Source organism: Bos indicus, chromosome 19 (genome assembly GCF_029378745.1).
Source record: "Bos indicus isolate NIAB-ARS_2022 breed Sahiwal x Tharparkar chromosome 19, NIAB-ARS_B.indTharparkar_mat_pri_1.0, whole genome shotgun sequence".
Classification (NCBI taxonomy): domain Eukaryota; kingdom Metazoa; phylum Chordata; class Mammalia; order Artiodactyla; family Bovidae; genus Bos; species Bos indicus.
In genome coordinates this window covers 21,327,840-21,355,493 of record NC_091778.1, presented here as the reverse complement: position 1 = coordinate 21,355,493, position 27,654 = coordinate 21,327,840, and the positions used below count along the sequence as shown (strand labels likewise).

At 46.7% G+C, this 27,654-nt stretch overlaps 1 protein-coding gene across 4 annotated transcripts; it reads left to right on the top strand.

The window, feature by feature from the left end:
* Positions 1 to 162: 162 nt before the first annotated feature.
* Positions 163 to 27,653, top strand: BLTP2 (bridge-like lipid transfer protein family member 2). 4 transcript variants are annotated; one of them, XM_019981229.2, is made up of 39 exons: positions 163 to 298; positions 1,148 to 1,271; positions 1,792 to 1,841; positions 2,139 to 2,283; positions 2,463 to 2,581; positions 2,817 to 2,877; positions 3,062 to 3,251; positions 4,226 to 4,349; positions 4,512 to 4,636; positions 4,876 to 4,943; positions 5,051 to 5,196; positions 5,876 to 5,994; positions 6,103 to 6,266; positions 6,425 to 6,683; positions 7,221 to 7,426; positions 8,643 to 9,735; positions 10,167 to 10,358; positions 10,500 to 10,702; positions 10,850 to 10,968; positions 11,076 to 11,296; positions 12,268 to 12,458; positions 12,579 to 12,678; positions 12,812 to 13,014; positions 14,119 to 14,413; positions 17,383 to 17,540; positions 17,825 to 18,031; positions 21,249 to 21,348; positions 21,822 to 22,004; positions 22,481 to 22,602; positions 23,057 to 23,212; positions 23,300 to 23,421; positions 23,989 to 24,169; positions 24,799 to 24,885; positions 25,077 to 25,187; positions 25,322 to 25,457; positions 25,561 to 25,691; positions 25,877 to 25,978; positions 26,263 to 26,397; positions 26,824 to 27,653. In XM_019981229.2, the coding sequence occupies exons 1-39, from the start codon at positions 231 to 233 to the stop codon at positions 27,004 to 27,006; spliced, it is 6,699 nt and encodes a 2,232-aa protein (XP_019836788.1). In that variant the 5' UTR covers positions 163 to 230; the 3' UTR covers positions 27,007 to 27,653. The 4 variants fall into 4 exon arrangements, with proteins under 4 accessions (XP_019836788.1, XP_019836787.1, XP_070628840.1 ...); XM_019981228.2 differs by having other exon boundaries at positions 5,030 to 5,196; XM_070772739.1 differs by lacking the exons at positions 25,877 to 25,978; positions 26,263 to 26,397; positions 26,824 to 27,653 and having other exon boundaries at positions 5,030 to 5,196; positions 25,402 to 25,457.
* The last annotated feature ends 1 nt before the right edge of the window (position 27,654 follows it).

Sequence of the window (27,654 nt, the reverse complement as noted above, 5' to 3'; positions counted from 1 at the left end):
GGCAGGGAGACGGCTGGCTGGCTGGCTGGCGGGCTGCGGGGGGCGGGGCGCAGGCGCGCCAACGCTTCCTCGCCCAGCGTTCTCCCTGCGCGTGCTGCTGGTCGGCCCGCGGCGGCGCAGCTCGGAGCTGGCGGGGCGGGCGCCGGGAGGGGGTGGCGCCCCGGCAGGGCGGGGGCCGGAGCCAGGCCGGGCCGGGGCCGGGGCCGGAGCCAGGCCGGGCCGGGGCCGGAATGCCCCTGTTCTTCTCCGCGCTGTTGGCCTTGCTTTTGTTAGGGCTCAGCGCCCTCTTCCTAGTCCGGTGAGGGGATCCCGGCCACGACGGGTGGCGGAGGGGGTGGGAAGGGAAGGAAGAGAGACTGAGGAGGGGGCGCGCTGGAAAGAGGCGCGCGGGAGGGGGTTGGGGGAGTTGCGCGGGCGGCGGAGGGGGAGGGGCCGGGGAGGAGGCGCGCGACGAGGGGAGGGGTCGCGCGGGGGCGTAAGAGTGGAGCTAGCTGGAGGGAACCGGGAGAACCGGGAGATTGAGCAAGCGGCCGAGGCCTAAGAAGATGCTGAGATTGGGTGGTGAATAGGGGTGTGAATGAGGAGGGGGCCCGGCATAGTGGTTTTTCTTTCCCCGTCCGCATGCCCGTGAATGTCCCCTTCCCCGAGTGCGAAGGGCACCTGCAGCCTCGCCCTGGAGAGCCGGAACAGGTCTGGCTGCCCAGGGAGAGCGGCACTGGAGCCGGCCGGATGTGACCCCACACTGCCTTCTCTCAGACACCTGTCTGGAGGGCGGAGAAGGAGACCTTTAGGGGGTTGTGTGATGGCACACCTGACATGGATGCCTGGACTTCAACTCCTGTTGGGACCTCTTCTCTCTACCTCTGAGGTTCCTAAGGATTTGAGGGATTGCTTTCTTTGTTTCCAACTTAAACGGCGGTGCTTAGTTCATCTGATTTCATTTGGGTGGAGGGGACACTCGGGCTAGGGTCTTGATCAGCGTGACTGAATGTATATGGCAGAGTGGTGTTTTGGGAGACAGGAGTATTGCCCCAGAAGATCCACCTCCAGTTCATGATCCTTTGCCAGGCTTTCTAAGACCTGCAGGGGGTGAGGGTGGCCACCCTTTAGGAGAGGGTCTTGTGAACTCAAAAGGATTTTTCTGCAGGTGGCTTGTGGTCCGGTTGGCCACCAAGTGGTGTCAGCAGAAGCTGCAGGCGGAACTAAAGATTGGCTCCTTTTTTTGGATTCAGAATGTCAGTCTTAAGTTTCAGCAGCACCAGCAAACAGTGGTGAGTCCTGGGAAACTCCTGGGGAATGTATGTGGGTTGATCTAGCTGAATTTCAACTTCTAATGTCCTTTTTAAAAAATCCTGGTGGCTTTCCTAGTTAACCCAGCCTTGCCACCCCTTTGCCAAGATGATTTTAGAGCCTATTTGAGAATACTGGAACTGATGCAAGTTCTTTCAAAAATGCTTTTGAGGCACAGGGTTTCCAGGGCATGTAAAAAAATAGGGAAGTAAAGTACAGAACAAAAATACAGAAGTAACACAGAGACCAAAGATAACGAAGATTACCATTCTAATATAAAAGGGGAAATGGCAAAAATCCATGAGAGAGAAATATTAAAGTCTAACCAATGTCACTGAGAGGAACAAGATATAGTGCTGAGGAGAAAGGCTGGGGGAAATGGAATGGAGAATAGTGGAAGGGCTCTCGTACTTCCTCCTCTTATAACCTTTCTTGTCCTGTCAAACTGCTCTGGGCTTACCTAACAGCCAGTGTACAAAGCTTCCTCTCACACTGTTTTAGGAAATCGATAGCCTGTGGATTTCCAGCAAACTCCTTAGCCATGATCTGCCGTGAGTACTCTATCTCTTCACTCTCCTCTTGGGGAATGTTTTGGGATTGTGGTTTGCATATTGAGATTCATTTCCAGAGGCCCCACAGCCCAAGGAGGGAAGCAGGTTCTTGATGGTGTCTCTGGGTTAGCCTGGAAGCTGTTGTTTTGTGAGACAGATATTGATAAGTACTCTGAGACTGTCTTCCATGATTTGAGCTGTTTTTAGGGAGGATGGGAAAATGAGTATGAGGGAGGGGAAAAGACTGGTATGGAAGGGGTTTGGACCTGGTGGCAGTGAGATTTCTCTCCTGTACAGACACTATGTGGCCTTGTGCTTTGGAGAAGTACGTATCAGAACTGACCTACAGAAGGTTTCTAGCCTGTTTGCCCCGTTTTCCCAGAGTACTGGGGCGCACCAAAAGGAGCTGGCCTTCAGCCCATCCTTACTGAAAATCTGCCAGGTGAGGCTACTTTCCCACTTCCGTGGACTGAAGTAGGAATGGCTGGTTTTGGAGTTATGGGTGGCTTTTTCTAATGTACTTAAGGCATAATGCTAAGAGGTGCCTCATTGTTTTTCCATTGGAAAGGCACGACATTGCCTTGATATTAATTATCACTCATCTTTGCATCTTCCTTCCAGCTGTTCTCCATTCATGTAGATTCTATAAACATCATGGTCCTCAAGGTGGCTACTTCTGAGTCCTTGTGGCATATTCAGATCAGAGAAAGCAGTTTTCTTTTGGATAGTGATGGGAAGAGGTAAGCACAGGGCAGAAGAAGGTTCGATAACCCTGTTGTTGCCTTACAGTTGTTTCAGGCTGGGTGGATATCAGGGCTTTCTTATCAAGGTGTCAAGTTCTCTCATTCTGTGTAATTTGAGGAGAGAGTAAGATTAAGCACTTCTGCTTGCCTCGTGCCTTCCAGCCAACAAAGCTTGATTGAAGGTAAATGATGAGGAAAGGGGCCAGGTGCTCTTTTTATTTTTCCTTTCCAGGCTGAAGTGTGAGGTGAGCCTAAGTCAGATCAACAGCAAAGTTCTAAAGAGCGGCCAGTTGGTGAGTACGTCACAGTTGTTCAGATGCCTTGTTTTTCTTCTGGGCATAAAATACGAAGGCGCTCAGGGCTTGCACTCTAGATTATGTGTGCTATGGGGTTCCCTCAGGGATGTGTTGCAGACCACAGCATTTTGACCGCAAGCTCCTGACACAGTCATACCTTAGAGGCTTATCTTCCCTGTAGGAGGACACCTGTCTAGCAGAGCTCTCACTTGCCCTAAAGCTGTGTCTCGAGGTGGGCATCAGCAGCGGGCAGCTGAAGGCGATCACGGTGGATGTGTGGACACTCCATGCCGAACTGCATGAGGGCCTCTTTCACAGTCAGCTGCTGCGCCAGGGCACAGGCCTGGCCCCCAAGCCTCTTCCCGGTTCAGGTAAAGTCCCAGTCAGTGAGCTTCTTAGCTTCCCTGTTGGGCATTCTTTTGGAAGTAGAAAAAAAAAAGTAGTGGTCTCACCACCCATTTAGGTGTGATTTGTTATTTGCCGTGGCCTTTAATCCTGGCCTTTGAGGATAGCTAGAGGAAAGAAGGCATTTGCTCGTGGTACGTGAAAGAACATTTAGTGAGTAATTATCATAAATGAGGCCTGAACTTTGTGTTTTGTACACGTTCCCCTACTAAATCCTCAGCATTTCACAAATGAGGAAACTAAAGTGCCTAGGAAGATTAGGTAACTTGACTGAGATCACATGGGTAGTCAGTAATAAAAACGGGGTTTGTATTATTTGGCCCAAAAGTCCGTATTCTTTTCATTATAATAACCTGCTCTCCATACTATTTTTAGTTATTTATTTTGACATGTACACACTATTACGTTTATTTGTTTTGTTTTTATCCACACTGGGTCTTTGTTGCTGCATGCCAGCTATCTGGTTGCAGAGAGCTGGGTCTATTCTCTTGTTACAGCGCACAGGCTGCTCATTGCGGTGGCTTTTCTTGTTCTTGAGCACAGGCTCTAGGCACTTGGGCTTCAGTTGTTGTGTCCCACAGGCTTATCAGTTGTGGCTCGCAGGCTCTAGAGTATGGGATCAATAGTTGTGGCGTGAGGCTTAGTTGCTCTGTGGCATGTGGGATCTTCTTGGACCAGGGGTTGAACCTGTGTCCCCTGCATTGGCAGGCAGATTCTTATCCATTACGCCACCAGGGAAGTCCTCCAGACTGTTTTTTAGACCCTGGAGAAGGAAGTACAGTAGGTGCCTGGATCCCTGGGATCTTGGCCTTATTGCCTAAGTTTGGACGTTTGCCTAGCCTACTTTATGTGGGAACATTTGGCTGAAGAGGGATTGGCATATTGAGAGACTTGAGTGTTAAGAGTTGATGGCTTTTGTATTATTTATTGGTGTTTTCAGAGCTGACAGAAGACTTGGCTGAGCCAACTCTGCCTGGCCTATACCTTCTTCAGCAGCTGCCGGACCAGGTCAAAGTGAAGATGGAGATCACAAGTGTGGTGTTGTCCATGAATAGTCAAAAGAGGTGAGGTCTCTCCTGACACACAAGTGTGGAGAGTGATAAATGGAGCTGTGTGCTGGGGTCTCCATAACCAGCCCAGTAGCTGCACTGAGCTTGTGTGAAGGGGGAAAGGGAGTAAGACTAGCATCCCATGTATTTCTAAGCCAGACTCTGTCTCTGGTCCAGGCACCTGAATTGGACATTGAAGCTGCTGCATTTCCTGTACCACCGTGATGAGGACCAGCTGCCCCTGCGAAGCTTCACGGCGAATTCTGATGTGGCACAGATGAGCACCGAACTCCTTCTGAAAGGTTCATGGGTGGGGTTGGGTATTGAGAGAGAACGGGAGGACCAGTCACACACTTCCCCAATGCCTTACTTGGTCTTCTTAACTCAATATCAGTGATGCAGAGGAGGGGGAGTTGGGAATGTACTGAAACTAATGAGTATTGGTGACATTCTTTCATCTCCTCGCCTGCCCCTGACCCTCTCCTAGTCTTTCCTCTCACCCTCTCCGTGTCCTCCTCTCATCTGCCCTTTGCCCTTACAGATGGGTTGTTGCTGTCCCAGAGCCGCCAGCGCATTGTCTGCCTCAACTCCCTCAAGGCTAACGTGCAGGTCTGTTGACCAAGAATCATCCCTTTTTCTGCTCTCCCCATACGTCATTGAGTCGTGAGCATGTAAAATAAAACCTGAACCCGCAGTTCCGGTGTGCTCGTTTCCAGGTGACCACCATTGACCTCTCAGCCTCCCTGGTTCTGAACACTTGTATTATTCATTACCGGCACCAGGAGTTCTCTCACTGGCTACACATGCTAGCGCTGGAAACCCAGGAGTCTAGTTCATCTGTTCTTAAGCAAAGGAAGGACAGGTCAGTGTAATCTTTTTCGGCCACTATCTTATCAGGTGCATTCTTAGATTTTTTGGTCTAGAGTGGCATCTTGTGTTAAATATGTATTTAGTTGTTTGATCTTTTTTAAATCTCAGTTTCAACAGCCCAGTCTTAACAGCAAACATGCTTTATATTTTCTGTTAGATGAGACTCTGGCAGTAGAATGAATGACAGAATTCTTTGTTTTTATGTCCTCGGTGCCCAGCACAGTTCCTTATTATGTAAAATGAACATTTCTTGAACTGAACTTAGATAATCGATATCTCATCTGCCTTGGATTATAAGGTGCCTGCCATGTCATGAGTGCCCTGTCTGTGTGTATAGTACTTGCACTGTGTCCCATAGAGGTCAGTGGTTTGTAAGTGATGCTACTTGGTGGTATTAAGTTGAATCATAAGATATACTGATATTCATCATATTTGATATATACTATTTGATACATGAAAATAGCAATTTCATCTGGTTCAACCTCATAAGTCTCTATGGATTATCACTGGGAGTAGGAGGAAGCTGATGAGTTCAATCTTTTTCTAGTTGCATCCTTTCCTAAGAATCACAACAAAACTCACCGTGCCTTTTGAGAGCTTCTGAAATCTGTAACATGATAGGAAGTTGCAGTTCTTTCCTTGTCAGACAATGAAGTCTTGTCCCCGTACAGAGCCTTTCCTCAAATCCTGGCACCTATCATCTTTAGCACCTCCATCTCCAACGTCAATGTTTCCATTCAGTTGGGAGATACACCGCCCTTTGCCTTGGGATTCAATTCCATCTCTCTGGGTAAGGCTCTGCGATGGAAAAGGAACAATTTGTTCATTAGTGGAGCTGGGCCCAGTTGATGGCCACTGTGGCTCCAAAGAAGTCCTCTCTCCCACCTTCTGTGTTTAGATTACCAGCACTTGAGACCACAGAGTATCCATCAACGGGGCGTCCTAACTGTGGACCACCTCTGCTGGCGGGTGGGCAGTGACTCCCATATTCAGAGAGCACCCCACCCACCCAATATGCATGTTTGGGGTGAGGCGCTTGTCCTGGACTCCTTCACACTACAGGTAGGTGGGGACTTTGGTGAACAGTAGCCTGTAGAGTTTGCTCATCCTGCCACGCTCTAGAGCACTGAGCACCTCTTTTGGCAGCAGATGGTGCACCTGTGCATGACAGAACTGTGTGTCGGCATGCTTCTGATGAAGTCCTGTTGTTTCTTTTCTAGGGTAGCTATAACCAGCCTCTGGGCCTGTCCAGCACTCAGTCAGATACCCTCTTTCTTGACTGTACCATCCGAGGACTGCAGGTGGAGGTATCAGATACCTGTGCTCAGTGTCTGTCTCGGATCTTCTCCTTGATGGGTCCACAGTCTGGGAAGTCAGCTGTCTCTAGGGAATCCTCATTTGGGGAATCTGTGTCGTTACTGTGGAAGGTGGACTTGAAGGTGGAGGACATGAACTTGTTCACCCTTTCTGCCCTGGTTGGTAAGTGGGACAGGAAGTGGGTAGTTTACACAGTATAGTATACAGTATGCTATACTGAAGTGGGTAGTTTGTAACCTAAGCAGATTACGCTGCTGCTCCTCATGTAATAAAATCAGTTATTCGAAAATTTTCTAAGTCAGAGGCAGGAAATGTTAAAAGGTCTTGTGTAACTGTTGGGCTTCTTGATATTTCTTAAGGGCTTACAGAGAGCAAAGTGTATAAGAAAAAACAGCTTTGATATCTGATCAGGAGAAGGAGATGCAGTTAGTTTTCTGTTTCTTTGTGTATTTAGTTCTAGAGAGAAACTGATGTATCTCTGGGGAATTGGTGGGAGTTTGGGTACTTCTTTGGCCCTGCCAGCTGTAGTTAGGTTAAAATGGGAAAGGAAAAACTTCCCTAAAACATGAGGAATTAGGTTAGGAAAGTGTGGGGATTAAGGATAACCAGAGTGAAGGGAATAAGGAAGGAAGGAGAGTGAGGACTGACGTTGGCGTTTGAGAGCCAAGCACCAACCCTGACATGGTTTCTGGATGTTAGGTGCTTCTGAGATCCGGCTGGACACACTGACTGTCCTGGGAAGTGCTGAGACCTCCACTGTGGGTGTTCAAGGACTTGTGCTTGCGCTGGTGAAGTCAGTCACAGAGAAGATGCAGCCCTGTTGTAAGGCTCCTGACATCCCCACTCCAGTGCTCAGCTTCTCCATGCTCTCCGTCACCTATCACAGCAGCATCCGCTCTCTAGAGGTAATGTTTCTATGGCAAGGTGGGGTCAGATTGGTTTTTCCCTGGCTTAGAGCATTTTCCAGTCTTGAGTCACGTTGTGCAACTCACCTGTGAGAAACGTAACGCCTAGTGGTTGGTCTTTTTTCCTGGCTTGTGTTGTACATTTTTATCTTTTAATATGGAACTTAAAATACATATAAAACCAGAGAGTATATGAACTTTCATGCAATCATACCTGGCCTCAATAATTACCAACTTAGGACCAACCTCATTTAGTTAAACTCTGAGCAGTCGTGCCTGCCTTCTACTATGGGATTATTTTGAAGCAGATATCAGACATATAATTTCAACTGTAAAGATTTCAGTGCATATATCTGATATATGGATATATATATAAATAAAGGGCTCTTAAGGGTCATGCCTGGTGGCATTTTACTGAAGCACTCAGCTCATCAACGGGCTGGAAGAGATCTGAAGATGGAGGCACTGGAAAGCTTTGAGAGGCTTCCCAGTACCTTTCTTCTCAGGGTATCATTTCAGTTGGACATGGGGTCCTTTTGGGAGGAGAGTGAGATATTTCCCTGTTCATCGGACTTCAACTTCCTTTGGAAACTGAAGAGTTTCCTTTATAGAGATTGGAACTCAAAGGAATTTTTTGGTCTTGGAATTTAAATTTTCTCTGTCTGCCTAACTATGGACAATTGACTTTGTTTTTCAGGCTAACAGAGTTCCTCTAATCCCTTCTTTGAGGCATACTTTCCCATAAGTCAGTTGCTATATGAACTTGTGACCAGTACTTTTTAAGAATTAAGTCAAGGTACAATCAGCGCATGAAACATCTTCCAGTTGATTCTTGCAGTAGTTATTATACAGAAGGTGGTTGTTGTGGAAAGGTAAATCATGAGCAGAAACATAAAAGCCAAATGACTTATCGAGTACATCTGTATACTGGATATTCTCTGGTAGATACCAGAGAATTAAATGGTTTCTACTCTCAGACAATTTAGAATCCGGTTGAGGAGAACTTAAAAAAAGAGTAAGTGCTTGTAAATATAAGTAGGAACTGTTAGCTCAGCATACTAGTGCAAAGAGGAGCAAAGCAAGGGGGTAATTAATGTGGTTGCTCAGGAAAGACTTCTGAGTAGAGATAGTTCTTGTGCGTGTATATAATAGTTCCTGCATCTCTCATGTTCTAGGATGTGGTAATCGATCAATCCTTTCCTCTTGTTCTGTAAAGGTTCAGTGTGGCTCAGGGCTGACCTTACTCTGGAGCCCCCCAGATCACATGTACCTGTACCAGCATGTGCTGGCCACCCTGCAGTGCCGAGACCTACTAAGAACCACTCTTTTCCCTGAGACTGTTCCCCTTGTTGAGCTAGAGACTGCAGCGACCCCCTCTGAGCCAGAAGGCTGTCCCCCAGAGTCCTCCCCGCCAAAGCGGCTGCTAAACCTGACGCTGGAGGTGAGCACAGCCAAGCTGACAGCTTTTGTAGCTGAGGACAAGTTCATTACCCTGGCTGCCGAGAGTGTGTCCCTGAGCCGGCACGGGGGTTCACTGCAGGCTTACTGCCCAGAGCTGGCTGCGGGCTTCGATGGCAACAGCATCTTCAGCTTCAAGGAGGTGGAGGTGCAGCTGCTCCCCGAGCTGGAGGAAATGATCCTTCACCGGAACCCCTTCCCTGGGCTGCAGACGCTCCGGAACCGCGTGTGGCTCCTCTCCCTGGGTTCAGTCTCCGTGGAGTTTCCTTATCAGTATGATTTCTCTCGGACTCTGGACGAGGCCGTGGGAGTTCAGAAGTGGCTGAAGGGCCTGCATGGAGGGTCTCGCTCTCAGGCTTCTCCCAGCTCTGCCCCGCTCCCACCTGATATACTCCTGAAGGTCCAGCACTTCTCATGGGTTTTCCTGGATGACATTTTTGAGGTGAAACTTCGTGATAACTACGAGCTGATGAAGGATGAAAGTAAGGAGAGTGCCAAAAGGCTGCAGTTGCTGGATGCCAAAGTGGCCGCCCTGCGGAAGCAGCACGGGGAGTTACTGCCTGCCCGCAAAATCGAGGAGCTGTATGCCTCTTTGGAACATAAAAACATCGAAATCTACATCCAGCGCTCCCGTCGTCTCTATGGCAACACGCCCATGCGCCGGGCACTGCTCACTTGGAGCCTGGCAGGGCTAGAACTGGTGGCTCTGGCAGATGCCTCCTTCCACGGTCCTGAGCGTGTGCTAGAGCAGGTTCGAGAGCTTGATCCAGGCAGCCCTTTCCCTGCTGAGGGAATAGATCTTGTCATTCAGTGGTGTAGGATGCTCAAGTGCAGCGTCAAGACATTTCTGGGTAAGTAACACTTCTTTGTTTGCAGAGCCCAGGGTTTGCCCTTGGAGCTCCAGGGAGCTCTTTGAGCAATTACAGAGGAGCTCCGTTATATTGGGAAATGCGGCTGTTTTGGGCGTGGGTGGAGTGGGATGGGTGGACTCCTCTTCCTTTTCCCTGTTCCTGAATTTCACCCTGAAACTGCTTGGCTGAACACAGGGGCACAGCTAACACAGTCATCTTCAGGGTTGGTGTGGCTCTTGGATCTCAGTGTTATCCCCCTCACTCTCTGTTCAAGGTCTCCGTGCCCTTTTTTTGGCTTTGCTGCCAACTGCCAGCTCTTATTCTCTCAGTTGGCTTTGTGAAATAGATGTAAAAATAGTGGCAGGGGGAAGCAGGGCCTGCGAGTGCTCAGTTTCCTGGGTAGCCACTGTGTGTCCTCCCTGTGTTGACAGTGCGGATAAGAGACTATCCCCGGTACTTGTTTGAGATCCGTGACTGGCGGCTGATGGGTCGACTGGTGGGCACTGAGCAGAGCGGTCAGCCCTGCTCTCGGCGGCGCCAGATCCTGCCGCTGGGGCTTCCTTGGGGCAATGTGGCCATCGAGAGGAACATGCCCCCACTCAAGTTCTATCACGATTTCCACTGTGAGTAGGGGAGGGCAGATGATTTGACTGAGATGGTGGTGATGGCTGGGGTGGGAGATGAGCTGAGGCCCTTCTGGAGTAAAGGCCAAAGAGAGGGGTGAAAGTGTATAACAGGCTGCGTCCTGTGCTCCTCTGCCCCAGCGGAAATCTTCCAGTACACCGTGGTATGGGGCCCGTGCTGGGATCCAGCATGGACACTGATTGGCCAGTGTGTGGACCTCTTGACCAAGCCCTCAGCTGACCCCAGTCCACCCCTGCCCTGGTGGGACAAGAGCCGTCTTCTGTTCCACGGGGACTGGCACATGGACATTGAACAGGCCAACCTGCACCAGCTGGCCACTGAGGTGAGGGGTCCAGAGGAGCTGTTTTCTTCTGAGGATGGTAGGGCTGGGGCTTGTACAGCATATGGGGGAAGAGAGAAAAGCACTGATTTGGGAGGAGGAGGTGATAACGCTTAGTTATATCTCACCAAGTTTTTGGGGTGGTTACAGGATCCATACAACACAACTGAAAATATGCACTGGGAATGGAACCACCTGTCTTTTCACTGGAAACCCGGTCAGTTTGTGTTCAAGGGTGACTTGGATATCAACGTGAGAACAGCCTCTAAGTGAGTGAAGTAACGGATGGAGCCTCAGACGGTGTGTGGGACTCAGGGTTGGGGGAGATGGGGAGAGCCGAGGGGCCGCTGGTGACCAGGGCTGTGTTGTGAGCCAGGTATGACGACTGCTGCTTCCTTCACCTGCCTGACCTCTGCATGACCCTGGACCTGCAGTGGCTGTGTCACGGGAACCCCCACGATCACCATGGTGTCACTTTGCGGGCCCCAGAGTTCCTGCCTGAGGTGCCCTTGGGCCAGTTCCATGACTCCTACCGGGCCTTTCGCTCTGAGAACCTCAATCTCTCCATCAAGATGGATCTGACTCGGCACAGTGGAAGTGAGGCTTGGGTCTGGGGCAATGGGGAGAAAGGGCTGGGGAGAAAGGGCTTGGGAGGATGAGCTTAGACACTGAGGACTTCAGCTTGACCCTCTGGAGAGGGGATCAGAAAAGAGCAAGGGAGCTTTGGGGTTAGGATCCTTTTTGGAAGAGGGTTGGTAGAAGTAGAGTTCTTGGGTCTTTGAAAGGAGAGAGTGTGAGGCTTGAGTGCCATTGGGGTTGTTAAACCTCTGAAATCTGAAGCTTGGGGGCCTTCCTGGTGGTGCAGTGGTTGTCAATCTGCCTTCCAATGCAGGGGACATGGGTTTGATCTGTAACTAGGGAACTAAGATCCCATATGCCGGGGCAGTGAAGCCCCTGTGCTGCTGAAGGCCCAGCACAGCCAAAATGAAAAAAAGAAAGAAAGTACCGGGAGCTATTGCTTCAGCAGTGTGTGGTGTGCTCAGTCGTGTCCAGCTCTTTGCCACCCCAAGGACTACAGCCTGCCTGGCTCCTCTGTCCATGGAATTTCCCAGGCAAGAATACTGGGGTGGGTTCCCATTTCCTTCTCCAGGGGCTCTTCTCGACGCAGGGATTGAACCCACATCTCGAGTTAACTGCATCGGCAGTCAGGTTCTTTACTACTAGTGCCACCTGGGAAGCCCTTCAACAAGTGAATTTTAAAAAAAAAGCAAAACCCTGAAGCTAGGAAAGGATTTAGCTTCATCTGCATTTTTTTTTTTTTAAATTTATTTGGCTGTGCCAGGTCTAAGTTGGCACGCAGAATCCTCATTATGGCCTGTGAAATTTTTTAGTTGAGGCCTGTGGCATGCAAACTGTTAGTTGCGGCATATGGGCTCTAGTTCCCCGACCAGAGGTTGAACCCAGGCCCCCTGCATTGGGAGCACAGAGTCTTAGCACTGGACCACCAGGGTAGTCCTTTCATCTGAGTTTTAACCACAGCTGGGAAATGTCTATCATTTCTTTTGCAGCGATATCCCAGCCCCGGATTCTGCTGTATAGTAGCACCCTGCGCTGGATGCAGAACTTCTGGGCAACTTGGACTAGTGTCACAAGGCCTATTTGTAGGGGAAAGCTCTTCAACAACCTGAAACCCAGCAAGAAGAAACTCGGCCAGCACTACAAGCAACTTTCCTATACCGCGCTCTTTCCCCAGCTGCAGGTCAGCTCTGATGGCGCTGCTGACAGCTGTCCACTTCTCTAGTTTTCTTGTTTTCCCTCACTGGGTGAGTCACCTCCCTGGCACCGTCTTCGGTTCAGTGTTATGTTCTCTCGTTGCCAGGTGCATTACTGGGCCTCATTCGCCCAGCAGCGTGGCGTCCAGATTGAGTGCAGTCAGGGCCACGTCTTCACTCGGGGAACTCAGCGGCTGATACCTCAAGGTGAGACCAGAGGCTCCCTTGTCTCTCCGCGCCTGTCCCCCGTCCTGCTCCTCAGTGCCCCCCGCCTCTCTCTGTGCCCCACACTGGCCTTCTGTGCTGGCTTGCATGGGCCCTGTGTGCCTCCTCTCCTCAGCGGGCACAGTGATGCGGCGCCTCATCTCTGACTGGAGTGTGACCCAGATGGTGAGTGACCTAAGCCAGGCGACTGTCCACCTGATGGCTTCGCCCGCTGAAGAGAATGCTGACCACTGCCTTGATCCCTTGGTAACAAAGACCCACCTACTGAGCCTGTCCTCCCTGACCTACCAACGGCACAGCAGTCGCACGGCTGAGGAGGTACCACCTGACACATTCACTCTGCTGCCTTGCTTGTATCGGTAGCTGTCTAAGTCTGCTCAGGCTGCCGTAACAGAATACTGTAAGCAGAGGGGCTTAAACAGCAGAAATTTGTCTCACTGCTGGAGGCTGGGCAGCGTGGTCAGGTTCTGGTGGGGGCTGTCTTCCTGGCTTGCAGATGGCTGCCTTCTCACTGTGACCTCACCAGCCAGGAAAAGAAGGAAGCTCCTGATGGCTCTTCTTGTGATGACACTAATCCTGTCATGAGGGCCCAACCCTGGTTAGGACCCCATCTAAACCTAATTACCTCCTAAAGGCCCCATCTTTATAATCCCCATTATATTACATTGGGGATTATGGCCTCAACATAAAAATTTGGTGTGAGGACACAATTCAGTTCATAGCAGTAGGCTTTAGGTGAAGTCCCGGGTAATGTTCCTAACTAGGTTCTAATTATCTATGTTGTTCGTTTATGATATATTCACTGGTATGTGCACCCCTCTTTCTGAAAGTTTCTTTTTTCCCCTCTTTCTGAAGATAGTCTCTTGCTTTTCAGGAAATAGAATAAAACTTGTTTTTTCACTAGTGCTTTATTTGGTGGTCCCTCCCCTGCCCCCAATTAAGGAAGGATTTTGAGATGAAATTCTTTTGAGTCATTTAAAATACAGTGGATAGAGCTTCCCCAGTGGCTCGGTGGCAGAGAATCCGCCTGCAGTACAGGAGATGCAGGTTCAATCCCTAGGTCGGGAAGATCCCCTGAGGAAGGAAATGGCAACCCACTCCCGTATTCTTGCTTGGGAAATCCCATGGAGAGAGGAGCCTGGTGGGCTATATATAGCACATGGGGGTCGAAAAAGAGTTGGACACAGCTTAGTGACTAAAAACAAACAAACAATAACACTGTGTTTAAAATACAGGGGATATAGTCAGAGTGTAATATAATACACACGCTAAGCCCACGTAGTTTTTCTTTCACTCAGTCGTCTTGTATCACTCAGAAGAGGTCTGTTATTCAGCAAGCATGTTTGTTATCTTTGCATTTGTGGTTCAGGAGGAATGGTGGGAATTTCCATGCAACTCTGAGGTCCTTTCCCTGTTTCCTAGGAGCCCTCTACTCGAGTTGGGGATTCTGCCTTTCACACACATCAGCTGCACTTGGTAGATTTACGGGCTTCCTGGACAACCACCAATCGGGACATTGCCTTTGGTTTATATGATGGCTACAAAAAGGCGGCTGTGCTCAAACGTAACCTCTCTACTGAGGCACTGAAGGGGTTAAAGATTGATCCCCACCTGCCAGCCAAAAAACCAAAGCAGAGTGTTCCTTCCAGTGCCCCAACCCCACCTCCTGTCAGCACTCCCAGCTTCAGTGGACAGCCTGATAAGGGGTCTTCAGGAGGTAAGCTGGGAGAGAAGACTCTGAAGGGTTAGGTTTAGAATATGTATGTGGGCTTGAACAGGAGTTTGAGAAGGACTAATTCTGGGTGGTTCAATCTGTGTGTAGAGATGAAACTGTTATTTTTCCATATTAGGCCACCTAAGTCTTACATAGCAGTGCCAGGTGGACATTAAAGGGTCTGGTTTATGGGACTTCCCTGGTGGTCCAGTGGTTAAGACTCCATGCTTCCATTGCAGGGGGCATAGGTTCGATCCCTGGTCAGGAAACTTAAGATTCTGGCAAAAAAGAAAAAAGGGTCTGGTCCTTTGGCCAGGAGAAGAGGATCAGGAAGGAGTGATGACTTAGTCAGAATGACTAAGGAGAAGAAACAAAGAATTAGAGAATTATTTTGTGTTTTGATGAATTTGTTCAGTCAATAAATATTTTTTGAATACCTCATAGGCACAAAGCACTGTACTGGATTTAGCAAGAAATATATATGACATTCTACTTGCCTCGACAAGTTTATCATCTTTGAGCTAAGACTAGTTCATTTACTCACTGAATCAGTCACTCATTCATTCATGGATTCACTTTTTAGCTTTACTGACGGTTTGTAATGTACTAGACATGTGACCCTAAACATTAGAATTGTAAAGATGAGGGGAAGTTTTGAAACTAAGAGTCGTGAGGAACTTCCTGGGGGTCCAGTGGTTAAGACTCCGTGTTTCCACTGCAGGAGGCGTGGATTTGCCAGGTCAAGGAACTGAAATCCTGCGTGCAGTGCAGTGCAGCCAAAAAAAATAAGTCATGAAAATGCTTGGTAGGAATGTTTAAGAAGAAACTATTTAAATGAGTGTAGGGAAGTCTAGAAAGGCTTCACAGAAAAGATAATATAATTAAGATGGGTCTTAAAAGAGAGTAAGACTGATAAGGGGCTTCTCCAGTGACTCAGTGATAAAGAATTCACCTGTAGTGCAGGAGATGCAGGTTCGATTCCTGGGTCAGGAAGATCCCCTGGAGAAGGAAATAACAACCCATTTCAGTATTCTTGCCTGGGAAATCCCATGGACAGGGGAGCCTGTCGGGCTGCAGCCCATGGGCTTGCAGAAGTCAGACATGACTGAGAGGTTTAATAGGCAAAGAAAAGGAAGAGGGCATTTTAGGGAGAGGGAATAACAAGTACAGAGGAATGCAAGTTTATGATGAGTTTAAAGACAAGGCGAAAAATGCTGAGTGCCACTAGAGAGAACTTACAGCTTATGTGAGTTCTTAACTGTAGTGAAGGAGGCCCTATGGTCAGGGAAGGGTTTATTGAGGAAGTAGCATTTGAGCTGGACTTAGAATGGTTTAGTAAGGCTGAGTATGGTTTAAGCATGTGGAAATGAGGAGAAAGGGCACTGAAAGCCAAGGGAATATCTTGAACAGGAGTGGAGTTGGTCACGCTCAGTATGCTCAGAGGAGAGTGAACAGTCTGGGCTGGCACAAGGTGTAGCTAATGGGGAAGATGCTGGAAAGGAAAGCCACAGGTAGAACATCAAAGGTCTTTCACACAAGGCTCGGGAGTTTTTGTTCCTTATTCAGGAAACAGCGGTGAACTGCTGAAGGATTTGAATAGGGCTGTGTCATCACTAGAATTTTAGTTTTAGAAAGATAAATCTGGTGGTGGTATTGGGGAGGGCTGGAGAGAAAGTAACTGGAGGTGGGGGAGACAAATGAGGAAACTATTACGGCATTTTAACAGGAGGCCAGGAGCGCCTGAACTAGGCAGAGGCAGTGGGAGTGGTGATGAGGGGACGAACAGAAGTGTTCTGTACATATGTAGGGTTTGGCGGCTGGTTGGAAGAGGGAGTTAGAACATGGAGAAAGAGAGAACAATTGACTGATGCTTTGAGCCTGGTGACTTGATAGTAACAATAATATCAGAAATAGGAAAGCCAGAGGCTACACAGGTTTGTGGAGATGTAGGATTGTTGAGTTCAAATTTGGACATGCTGAGTTTGTCATGCAAGTAGTACATCTGGATAACGTCTAAAAAACAGGCGGAAATGAGGATCTAAAAGCTTCGGCTTAGAGTTAGAGATTGGGAGTTTCAGCATAGAGCTAAGAGTTAATGCCCAGGAGATAATGCTTAACTGTGTGGCAGGTATCCTGTAAAATACTTTATATACTATTCCATTTAATTCTCTCAAAAACCATATTAGATAGTTACTATTATTTTACACACAAGGCAACAGGTTAAAGCCAACTGCCAAAGATTACCATCCAAGTAATTGGCAGAGATAGGATCTTGAACATAGGCACGCTAGTCTAATTCTGGAGACAGTGCTCTTAACCTACCATTGTTGGACAAACTTTAGAAGAAAGCACAGGGAACAGGCCAAGGAGAGACCTCGAGAGATAGACTTATCTCTAAAACCTGGGAGAAGGTGGACGACCTAAAGGCATGATCAGAGAAAGCAGTAGAGCTAGAACACAGTGACACTGATGGCAAGGGAATGATTTATGTGGAAAGGAGTAGTCAACAAATAGCATTTAAAACAATTTGAAGTCGAGAGGGAGGGGACATATGTATACCTGTGGCTGATTTATGTTGATGTTTGACAGAAACCAGCACAATTCTGTAAAGCAGTTATCCTTCAATTTAAAACATAAAATAAAAATTAAAAAAATACATAAACTGAAAAATAGAAGGAACACGATGGAAGGGAAAAAGATCCTAGAGTAATTCAGAGGTGGATATGCCTAAGAGAAAGAAATGCTAGCGTTTACATAGTGTTTCTAAGTTTCTCTTGGGAATCTAACTTTTTAAAATTGAAGGAAAATGAAATGACAACTGTTACCCAAAAGGGGTGGAGTGGGCTGAGCTGGAGTTGCAGGTTGGGGAGAATATGTTCTAGAGAAATTGAAAGAAGGTGAGTTTGGCCCTGGATGTGTTCTCTTTGCTTTGACTCTGTGGCTTTCCACCTGCCTTCTTATTCCTCTGCCAGGTGCCTACATGTTGAAGAAGCTGATTGAAGAGACAGATAGGTTCGTAGTGTTCACAGAAGAGGAGTCAGGTGTGAGTGACCAGTTGTGTGGCATTGCTGCCTGCCAGACTGATGACATATATAACCGAAACTGCCTTATCGAACTGGTCAACTGCCAGGTACCTTCTCTTTACTAGAGTACCCCAAAATAGGGCTAGATGATAATCATGTGTGTTTACCTGCCCCCCTCCACTTCTACATAAGAATAGGTGGGTAGAGCTCCAAAACACTATACTTTTTATTAATAACAGATATCATGGATAATCGCTTCCATTAGTAGAAGCCAGCAGAGCTCACTAAGCCAGAATTAGACCCACCTGTAGTCACTGGTACAGTCCTTTGACTAACCTTCCATTTTCTTCCCGGCCCCTGTGCTGTGACTCTGCTTCTGTTTCTGGCATAGATGGTTCTTCGTGGAGCAGAGACGGAAGGCTGTGTCATTGTGTCTGCTGCCAAAGCCCAGCTGCTCCAGTGCCAACACCATCCAGCCTGGTATGGTGACACATTGAAGCAAAAGACTTCCTGGACTTGCATCCTAGATGGCATGCAGTACTTTGCCACCACTGAAAGCAGCCCCACTGAGCAGGATGGCCCACAGCTCTGGTTAGAGGTTAGTCGGCAGGACTGGGAAGGCCTGATCTCTCTCCAGTTCTCCATAGTTGGCACCTTTCACCAAAATGGCTTGCAGGGTCCTTGATAGTACCTTTTGCTAGCAGGTTGTAGAATAATGAGGCTCGTAACACTTGAAGATAGAAACTCCATGCAGTCTCTGGCCTGTGATCTGTGACAACATAGTGCTTTTTCTTTTTTTTTAGATCTCATACTACTTATTGTTTCATTGCAAGAGAAATTCTCATTTCCCAACATGAGAATAAAATGAGTTGCAACTTTTTAACTTGAGATTGCTGACCACTATTAAGATCATACTTATCAGTAGGCAGCCAAAAAAAACAGGCAGTAAGTCTGGGAATTTTCAATAAGCTCTCTAGCTGCCCTTTCTCTGATCTCTCATGAAGATGGTTGATTAGTTGTTTCAGAAAATCGGTAAGGTTGAATAGAAAGACTGCTTGTCTGGGAGGCAGGTTATTACATGAGATATGATTTCAGTTTTGCCATTTTAGTAGCCATGAGCCCTTGGGCAAGTCACCTTTATTTGTGAAACTGAATTAATATTTCACTCACACAAGGTTGTTGAAAGGATCAAAGAGAAAGTTCTTTGAAAAATACAAAGCTTCATTCAGATGGAAGTAAAGTCTTATTTAAGTCAGTATGTTTGGGGAGGTCTTAGTTGTATATTAAGGTAATTTTTTTTGTTAGGTGAGATTGTGAGCAGTTGGCAGGGACTAAACTATAAATTTTCAGCATTTTGGTAAAACTAAGTTTGCACTGTAATTTCTAGGATATACTATCATCAAATTTATTGGGAGCTCTAATGGGTATGAGATGTATCTGGCCACTATTCTGCATTGTGATTACTTAATAGGTGTTAAATGTCCACATTGTTCTGGGTGTGGTCCATTCAGATGAGTTATTGGATCCAGCTACATCTGATTGGGACCAACGTGATAATTTCATTTTTCATTCTACTCACTGGAGACAAAGCTAACCCCTCTTCCCTCCTCCCTGACTGGTACTTATTACTCCAATGATCTTAAGGCTCAACCCCAAGTATAAGTTATGTAAGAGGTAATAAGCATTGAATCAAGGTCAGGTTGATGATAGTATGAGAGGTCATGCTGATATATTACAGCTGTAATAAGGCAAGCAGTACTGTTTACCGTAGTCTTAGGAGATAGGCGGAGGAAATGTCAGCTGTTCATGCAGAGGTAGGCAGGATGAGCTATGCAAGGTCTCCCTTCCTGGTGTTTTCTGGACCTCTTGTTCTTTTGGCATGCCTTCTTTTGCAAGGGAATTCTTTTTTTCTCAGACTGTGGTATTAGCCTTAGAGTAGAATGTCCTTGGCTGAGGTGGGAAGGACTTTGATATTGCCATTCCTATATGAATTTTTTTGTGACTTGGCAGGTTGTCTGTGTTCTTCTCGTTATCACTCATTCTATTCACTTTGACTTCAGCTTGGCAGAGAGAGTCCAAAGGATTCAGTTCCCTTCCCCCATAGCAACAGTGTCAGAACAGTCCGAAGACAGAAAACAGCAAGAACACAAACACACGAATACCAAAATGGGTGGGAAGTCATTTGTTTTGATGAATTTTTTTTGCTCATGATGTGATTTTTTTCCATTTTTAAAAACTGTAATTAAAATATACATAATATAAAACTTATAAACGTAAAAAAGATAAAAAGGGACTTCCCTGACAGTCCAGTGGTTAAGACTCTGCAAACCACTGCAGGGGTGCAGGTTTGAAGAGCTCCATGCAGTGTACATGGCCAAAAAAAATTGATAACATTATAGAAAATTTATCATCATAACCATTTTAAATGTATAGTTGTATTAAGTACATTCATAGTGTTTTACAACCATCGTCACCATCCATGTCCCAAACTCTTTGCATTTTGTAAAACTGAAACTATACCCATTAAATAGTAACTCCCCATTTCGCTTTCCCCCAGGTCCTGGCACCCACCATTCTCTTTTCTATCTCTATGATTTTGAGTGCTCTTAAATATCTATTTTTTATATATATATATATATATATATATATAAAGTTTTTAGGTATGTCATGTAAGTGGAATCATATATATGTCTTTTTGTGACCAACTGACTTATTTCACTTCGTATATTGTCTTCAAGGTTCATCCATGTTGTAGCATGTGTTAAAATTTCCTTCCTTTTAAACCTGAATTCTATTGTATATATATACCACATTTTATTTCTCTACTCATCCATTGATGAACACTTGGGTGACTTCCATATTTTAGCTATTGTGAATAACACTATTATGAATATGGGAGTATACATTTTTATTCAAGACCTTGCCTTTAATTCTTTTGGGTATATATTCAGAAGTAGAATTGCTGGATTATAGAGTAATTCTGTTAATTTTTTTTGTTTGTTTTTAGTTTTTGGCCACACTGTGTGGCATGTAGGATCTTAGTTCCCTAACCAGGGATTGAACCCATGCCCCCTGCATTGGAAACAGGGAGTCTTAACCACTGGACCACCAGAGAAGTCCTTGTTTTTCATTTTTTGCAGAACTGCCATACTGTTTTCCATATTGGCTATAACATTTTACTTCTCATCAACAGTACACAGAGTTCCAGTTTCTGCACATCCTTGCCTTATTTTCTCATTTTTTTATGGTAGCCATCCTTATGGAGAAGGCAATGGCACCCCACTCCAGTACTCTTGCCTGGAAAATCCCATGGATGGAGGAGCCTGGTAGGCTGCAGTCCATGGGGTTGCTAAGAGTCGGACATGACTGACTGACTTCACTTTGACTTTTCACTTTCATTCATCGGAGAAGGAAATGGCAACCCACTCCAGTGTTCTTGCCTGGAGAATCCCAGGGATGGGGCAGCCTGGTGGGCTGCCATCTATGGGGTCGCACAGAGTCGGACACAACTGAAGCGAGTTAGCAGCAGCCATCCTTATGGGTGTGAGATTGGACACGATTCTTACCTAGCTCGTATTTTTCTGGCCTGAGTCCTGGCAAAACGTGAATGTAACTCAAGTTGGGTTTGGAGAGCTTGGGTAGTTTGAGCCAGGAGAGAGGGACATTTGTCCTTTACCTTGGGAGATTCATCAGTTCTAGGCAGTGAAAGCCTAAATAGTGTTATACTTGCGTTATGGATATATATGACCCAGTTGGACAGGACAAGCTACTGGTCCCCCAAGGAGTTAAAGATGCCTATATCTCTCTGTCTGCAGGTAAAGAATATTGAGGAGCACCGGCAGCGTAGTTTGGACTCTGTGCAGGAGCTGATGGAGAGCGGGCAGGCAGTGGGAGGCATGGTTACCACCACCACAGGTCAGTTCTCACCTCTTCCCCATCATGTGGTGAGGAGCAGACATGCATCCTGAAGGGGGTCTCATTTCTTTACTTATTCTTAAGATTAATATGGGCTTCCCAGGTGACTCAGTGGTAAAGAGTCTTCCTGCTAGTGTAGGAGGAGCAGGAGACACGGGTTCAATTCCTGGGTCAGAAAGATTCCCCTGTAGAAGGAAATGGCAACCTGCTCCAGTATTCTTGCCATGGACGGAGGAGTCTGGTGGGCTACAGTCTACGGGATCACAAAAGAGTCAGATGTGACTGAGCGACTGAGCACGCACGCACGCACGCAGACACACAAGATTAATATATGTGGATTAGGACCATTTTTGTGTTAGGCTATATTGAAAGCAAGTGTCTAGAGTTACCTAGACATCACACATAGCTGGGAGGCTCTTAAAATACCTCTTTTGAGAATGTCTTCCTCTTATCTGTTTCCTACCTCTTCCCAGATTGGAACCAGCCAGCTGAGGCACAGCAAGCCCAGCAAATCCAGAGGATCATTTCACGCTGCAACTGCAGAATGTACTATATTAGTTACAGCCATGACATTGATCCTGAGCTGGCAACACAGATTAAGCCACCTGAGGTTCCTGAGAACCAGGAAAAGGAAGATCTCCTGAAGAAGCAAGAAGGTATTCAGGGTTTGAAAGGCTTTTGGGGGGGAGTAGGAACCTTGTGAAAGTAATTTCCTTGGTGGTTTTGAGACAGTGGTGTTATTAAGAGTCCCACTATGCACAGGGCATTAGCATTTCACTTTGCTTTTTATTTTTTAAGTACTGCTAGGAAAGAACAGAATTGGAATAAATGGGGGACTTGTCTGGTGGTCCCATAGTTAAGACTTTGTGCTTCCACTGCAGGGCGCACAGGTTTGATCCCTGGTTGGGGCACTAAGATCCCACATGCCGGGAGTCTCAGCCAAAAAAAAACAAATAACTGGAATGAATGCATATTGTTTGATTCTGAAATAAGCAGGTGTTTCTACCCATGAACATATCTCACCAAGCCCTTTTATGGGGTTAATTAACAGACATGGTTCAAGATATGGATTAGGAGATAGGATAGAAATTTAGGGAGAAACTCTCTTATTCAGCTGCAAACAATTATTTAGGGGCTGTGGATACCTTTACCCTCATCCATCATGAGCTGGAAATCTCCACCAACCCAGCTCAATATGCTATGATCCTGGACATCGTCAATAACCTGCTGCTCCATGTAGAACCCAAGCGGAAGGTGAGTAGGATCTGTTATAGAATGCCAGTTAGCCTCAGAGGAACCCCCAGACCTTGTGGTTTTATTTGGGCTCCAGTAACAAAAGCCATGCTTCAGACTGAAAAAGGGCCTGATGGATGATTTATCCTCTTTTAGTTAGCAGCAGCAGTTGAAATTTTAGTTATCTAGGAAAGGTCTGAGTGTCCCTTGTTTTTCTTGGTCAATTTTTTCTTTAGTCACTTACCTCGAAAAACACCAGACTGCTCCTCACTTCCATCTCTGTCCCTCCCCTGTGGAACTGGCTTATTGTGAAATCCACATTGCCAAATCTTTCGTCTTGGCCTCCTCCTTATTCTTGCTACTAACGGTGACAGATGAAGGTGAACATTCCGGAAGAGGTCATTTCTTGTTCCTCTCTATATTTTATGTTACTGCAAGGCTTGTCTCTTGTTCATTTCCTTTTCTGTTCCTTTAGGAGCACAGTGAGAAGAAGCAGCGGGTCAGGTTCCAGCTCGAGATCTCTAGCAATCCCGAGGAGCAGCGCAGCAGCATATTACATTTGCAGGAGGCAGTGCGGCAGCATGTGGCACAGATACGGCAGCTGGAAAAGCAGATGTATTCTATCATGAAGGTAGTCTCCTGGAGTAGGGAGTCTGACGGTAGGGAGGTCTTCTAAGACATGGGCAATCTCTCAGTTTCTCCTGTTCTGGCTCCCTAGTCTTTGCAGGATGATAGCAAGAATGAGAACCTGCTTGACCTGAACCTAAAGCTTCAGTTGCAGCTAAACCAGGAGAAGGCCAACTTACAGCTGGAAAGTGAAGAGCTTAATATCCTAATCAGGTGCCACAGCATTCTCCCCATGCCCTTCTCCAGTGCCCAAGATGGAGTCAGTTTCTTTTGCCTGCGTTCTGATAGTCTTTAGGTCTAGTGTATGTTATCGAAGGCTGATGTAGTAAATTCAGGCACCTTTTCCTGAATAAGCCTTGTTAGACTTGGCCAACAGGTTGAGAACAGGAGAGTCCTTTTTTAGGATCCTTACTAGAGTACCTCAGGAAAAAGAAAAACAAGTAGTTCAGAAAGATCATTTTTGTGGCCATGATGCTGTGCAACTGAACTAAAAATAAAATGTTTTGAAGTTGATCAGTAGGGAACACGATTACAGATATAATTGCAGGGGTTATTAGTAGGAACAGCTTACTTCAAGAAGCTGTAGAACTGAAGATGGTATTTGTCCTCACGTGGCAGCGTGTAAGAAACAATGAATCCAATGAAAATATTTAGGGAATAGTTGTTCTAGAATAGGTCCATCTCTGGGTTTACCTCCTGCATCATTCTAGGGCACTCCACTCCACCTCTAACCCAAATGCTGTTGCCTGTATTGGCTTTGACTTTCCTATCCTTTTATAGGTGTTTTAAGGATTTCCAGTTGCAGCAGGCCAACAAGATGGAGCTGCGAAAGCAGCAAGAGGATGTGAGTGTGGTCCGCCGCACTGAATTCTACTTTGCTCAGGCACGATGGCGCTTGACCGAGGAAGACGGACAGCTAGGAATTGCTGAACTGGAGCTGCAGCGGTTCCTCTACAGCAAGGTATCGGGTATATACAGTCACACAAAGACAGCAGTATTGAGAGGCATTGACCTTTCTCAGGAGTCTAACTCACAAAGAGAGACTATTATTTGATTGTTAATGGTGGTATGAGTGGTTATTAATAATGATGGAAACATTAGTAGAGAGAGTACCCCTCATGCACATTTGTTTGTGATAGTAAATAATAGAGATACAGATGAGCTTGATCAAATGCTTCCCTCATTGAAGAAGAAAATTGTTCTGTATGGCCAGAGGAAAGTAGTCTCCCAAGTCCAGCTTAGAATAGAATCATTAATTCTATACTGGCATACGTCTTTCCTGCAGTTACCCTTGGCGTGGAGGACAGGACGTTCTTCATTATTCTTCCATCTCCCCTAGAGATATTTGGAAACGTGTTGAGACCATTTCTTAATGTCATAGGGACTGGAAAGTATTGTTGGCACTTAGTGCCCTGGCCATCAGTGCCCATTAGAAATACTGGATTAGAGGATGTGTTGAGTCTAAGATTGAAAGACATAACAAAAGCATTTGTAGAACTTGAAAACAAATGATATAGGTAGCAGTCCTCTGGCAGGCTCCTGAGAAAGGCTTATTATAGTGGGTTGGGGGGTTGGGATCTGTCTTTATAGGTGAATAAATCGGATGACACAGCAGAACATCTTCTGGAGTTGGGCTGGTTCACTATGAACAATCTCCTCCCTAATGCTGTCTATAAGGTAAGTCTTAGTTCCCTATTCCTAGCCCATTTACAGGCTTCCTAACACTGGGCATTTGCAATGACACTTCCCAGCTATGGGATACAGTGTGGTGATGTGAGATGGAAACTTGCCTAGATTAGCAAGACCATTGCTGCTTCTCTCAGTCTGCAGAGGATTTGTGGATTGATTTATCACTGTCTCTCCTACAGGTAGTCCTGCGGCCCCAGAGTTCTTGCCAGTCTGGACGACAACTGGCCCTTCGCCTCTTTAGCAAAGTCCGGCCCCCAGTTGGGGGTATTTCTGTTAAGGAGCACTTTGAGGTTAGTAAACACTCCTTTGGGGACCCAGGAACAAAAGGCAGTTAAAAGCTATCTGTGCATTGTTACATTAGGGGTAGGTAAACTGAGGGATGATGTCTGAGCTTAATTGCTTCTTCAGCCTTTTTCCTCTTTAGGTAAATGTGGTGCCTCTCACCATCCAGCTGACACACCAGTTCTTCCATAGAATAATGGGTTTTTTCTTTCCTGGCCGAAGTGTGGAAGATGATGAGGTTGGTGATGAAGAAGATAAGTCCAAACTGGTGACTACTGGTGAGAACTTTAATGGGGAGCTCCAGAGGACTGGGGTCACAGCCCCAGAGATGGCTGAAGCTTCCGAAGGAGGACAACAGCTAGTGTACTTGCTTTTTTGTAGGAATACCAGTGGTGAAGCCTCGGCAGCTGATTGCAACAGATGATACAGCACCACTGGGCCCTGGGAAGGGTGTGGCACAGGGCTTGAATCGGAGTTCTGGGGTCAGAAGGTCATTTCGCAAAGCACCTGAGGTACCGGACAGGCCCCTGATAATAGGAAAATGGGAGAGTCCTGGGGTACTCTGTTTGGCCCGGCTGGGGATTTCTTCTGTTTCTTTTTGAGTCTACTCCAGGGATGAAAGGAGTTGGAGATGTTTGGGGTCCTGAATTTCTTGTGATGGTTTGAGGGGTACATACTTCTTTCCTTCCTTTCCTAGCACCCTGTCGATGATATTGACAAGATGAAAGAGCGAGCTGCCATGAACAACTCCTTCATCTATATAAAGATCCCACAGGTTCCACTGTGCGTCAGCTACAAGGTCTGCCCTTTCCCAGCACTTCCTTAGAACAGTATGGGAAGGGTACCAGATAAGATCAGAGATTAAAAACAGAGATAGTGAAGGTGGTCTGTGGGTAATGTGCTATTCCCTCTGGATTCTCTTAGGAATCAGTACCAGACTGAGATAGGGAGAAGTCAGTATCAGTATCTGTAGGTTGCTGCTGCAGAAAGATACCAGGTGTGGACTCAAGTACTGGCTTGGACTAAAAATGGCAGCCGATATATTTTTTTCTCTTCTCTTCCCTCCCACTCTTTCTGTTGCAGGGTGAGAAGAACAGTGTGGACTGGGGTGACCTTAACCTGGTGCTGCCCTGTCTGGAGTACCACAACAACACATGGACGTGGCTAGACTTTGCCATGGCTGTCAAGAGGGACAGCCGCAAAGCCCTGGTTGCCCAGGTATCCCGGCAGAGTTCATGGCTGTTTGGTTAGCAGAGGCTGGCAAGCAGATCCTCTGCTCAGGGGCATTTCGTTGTAACATGTATGTGTTAGCAGGCAGCCATGGGAAGGGGGCAGGTGAATGGAGTGATTGTTACTCCTATCCTCTCCATGACTTTGCTCAGATGGTTAAATTGAATGTCTACTGAGTGTTTCATATATGTTAACTACTGTTGATTTTTAGGGAAGTGAGGACTGACATAAGTTCATGTTTAGAATGGGTTCTAATACACTGTAAGCTTCTTGAGAGCAGAGATCGTTTAATAATCTGAATTGCCCCCATTGTGTGTCCATGTAAGTTAAATAAATATTGACTTGTTCCAGTTAACTTACTCTGCCTGTCCCATTAATATTCACCTTCCCTTTTACTCCTCTCTAACCTATCAGGTAATCAAAGAGAAGCTAAGGCTGAAGCCTGCAACAGGGTCTGAGGTCCGGGGAAAACTAGAAACTAAATCAGACCTCAACATGCAACAGCAGGAAGAGGAGGAGAAGGCCCGGCTCCTCATCGGTTTAAGTGTGGGCAACAAGAATCCTGGGAAGAAGTCCATCTTTGGCAGGCGCAAGTGATCCGGCAATCCAAGAGAGGCTGCAGTACAGGATCTGACTCTGACTCAGGCCCCAGGGACTTGTGGGGTGGGAGGTGTTTCCCTTCATCCTTTAGGATTTGTGGGGGTCAGGAGCCCATAGGGTGCTGTGGAGAGAGGCCCTGCTCCTTAACAGCTGGCTGGTTCCTTGCAGACCACGATGGATAATGCTGAGTTCTACCTCACACTGATCAGCAGGTCCAGGGCCAGAGAGGCATCAAGAGAGCAAGACCCAGGGAATGGCTCCAAGGCCAGAATCTGGTTCCCTTGGGATCAACTGAAAGGGTGGGGGGGACAGTTCTGATCAAGTGTGATAAATTTTTATAAATAGGCATATATAAAAAAATACATATATATATATATATATTTGTAAGTGTAACTGCTCTCCCTGTGTGCCAGAAAGCGGAGGGGAGGGGCTGATCTTCTGTCCCTCATCCCACCACCCTGTATGAAAGAGGTAATAGTGTTCTGGGGGAATCAGCCCCTCCCCAAACCGCCAACCTCACTTTGGAGAATGGCAGTAGGAGACAGGGCTGGCCATGGATCTCTCTCCCTGGGGTATCCCCTGAAGAATGGTAAAAAAAAAAAAAAAAAAGTGATTTAAAGAGAAAAAATATATTTTAAATTTGAT